General features: G+C 53.1%; 1 protein-coding gene across 1 annotated transcript in view; it reads right to left on the bottom strand.

The window, feature by feature from the left end:
• The window catches only part of SLC6A5 (solute carrier family 6 member 5), a 35,175-nt gene extending 34,487 nt beyond the window's left edge, over positions 1 to 688 (bottom strand). The window contains exon 1 of the mRNA XM_009637087.1: positions 629 to 688. Coding sequence (XP_009635382.1) covers positions 629 to 688 — 60 coding nt within the window. The remainder of the gene's footprint in view (positions 1 to 628) is intronic.
• Positions 689 to 1,588: the final 900 nt, after the last annotated feature.

The following is a 1,588-nucleotide window of genomic DNA, read 5'->3' as shown; positions in this document are numbered from 1 at the left end:
CCCCCCCATTTATGTCTGAGAATTGGGGGGGGGGCAGGGAGGGGGAATTACTCATCATTAAAAGATGTTCAGATGTTAACGCAGAATCGTTTTTGTAACGAAGTCATTCACCCATAATCACCTCTCGTTAGCGTTATTTGCTATTTGAGGGGCTTTCTCAAAGATTCGTTGCGCCCAAGGTAACTTTGTTCGCGCTGACAAAATCAAAAAGCGCAGACAAATCGGGGGTGCTCCCTAAGCAACCTTCCCAGTTGTTTCAGCGTCAGAGATGCTGTTCCTCCGCATACACTCAGCGTCAGCTTCTGCAGAGGCTATTTTATGTTTTGGCGTGAGCGATGCGAAGCCTGCACCTGGTTGGGGGAGAGGAGGGGGCGAAACTCGCCAGCATCACACGCATTTCTTGCACGTCCTTGATTTTACGGGTTAATGACATTTGTTTCAGCAGACAAAGTAAAGAAAAAAAAAAAAAATCCCAGTAGCCCAGGCAACTCTGCAAAGCCTCTGGGTGCCCGGTGCCGTCGTGGGCAGGGGACCGGAGAGCTTTGTTCCACCGCAGGCTGCGGCTGGGCGGGCAGGCGGAGCCGAGGGGGTTGCCCACCTCCGCTAGAATTCAGCCCAGCTCCCTCACCTGACACCCGGCCATTGCGGAGGTGAGCAGAAATACACCTGCAAGAATTACTAACCGCATCGCGAAAGCCAAGGAGGTCGGGGCTAGCAAAGCAGAAGGTTGGAAATCGGTCTTTGCAGAAAAGATCACCCTGTCCCCCAACCGAGAAATGCTTTCGCCTTACAGCAGGGCGGCTGTATAACTTGCTGCGCTGCTGCTCAGGACGCCTACAAGCATATGCTCTAGGTATAGAATTATAATGAGCGCATATAGGTATTTTTACACATACACACCGCGCCTGTAGACTGCTGTACATTCCTCTCTTCAAATACACTCTTCTGCCATATACTCTCCCCCGGGTCTATGCAGAAATGGAGGGGCACGCACAGAAGCTGGGGAGGGGGGAAGCCCGGGGTATTTTGCAGTGGTTCTTCCTCGGCGCACCCGCCAGCCGCAGGGAAGGCAGCGGGGTCGTAAGCTCCGTTCTGCTGCCCTTCGGGTTACATTAATGCCTCTAAAGGCACAGAACAAATTAAAAGCGACAAGGCAGCAGTCCAAGAAGTATTTTGGTCGCGAAGACCCCCTAGACATCTTCTAGATTCATAGGGTTGACTTATTTTGGGGTTTTGTTCGGGTCTTTTTTTCCCCCCAGAAAACTGACAATATTAAATTCTGATGTTCTTTTCTAAGAGATATTTTTGCTTTCTCCGTCAGCACTGAAACGTGAAATCGAAGGTTCACCCCTGTACAAGAGGAATCGACCTCCTTTACTTTCAGAAAGGGCCAAGAGCACCCCTCGCTCCCCCGCACCCCAGGGAAGGGCTTTCTCGGCGGGGCGCGGCCGGAGGCTGCCGCTGGGGACCCGTGCTTGCACGAGGGGGAAACCCACAGGGAAACCCGACTTGGATTCAAACATTTTCACTCCTCCTGACAGCCCCGTCGCGGGCTATCGGGACCGCAGAGCCGCGCTGCTCCCGCCCT

This window comes from Egretta garzetta, unplaced genomic scaffold (assembly GCF_000687185.1).
Source record: "Egretta garzetta isolate BGI_Z169 unplaced genomic scaffold, ASM68718v1 scaffold454, whole genome shotgun sequence".
Lineage (NCBI taxonomy): Eukaryota > Metazoa > Chordata > Aves > Pelecaniformes > Ardeidae > Egretta > Egretta garzetta.
Note: the sequence above shows the minus strand (reverse complement) of the source record. Positions and strands in the feature narration are given on the sequence as shown.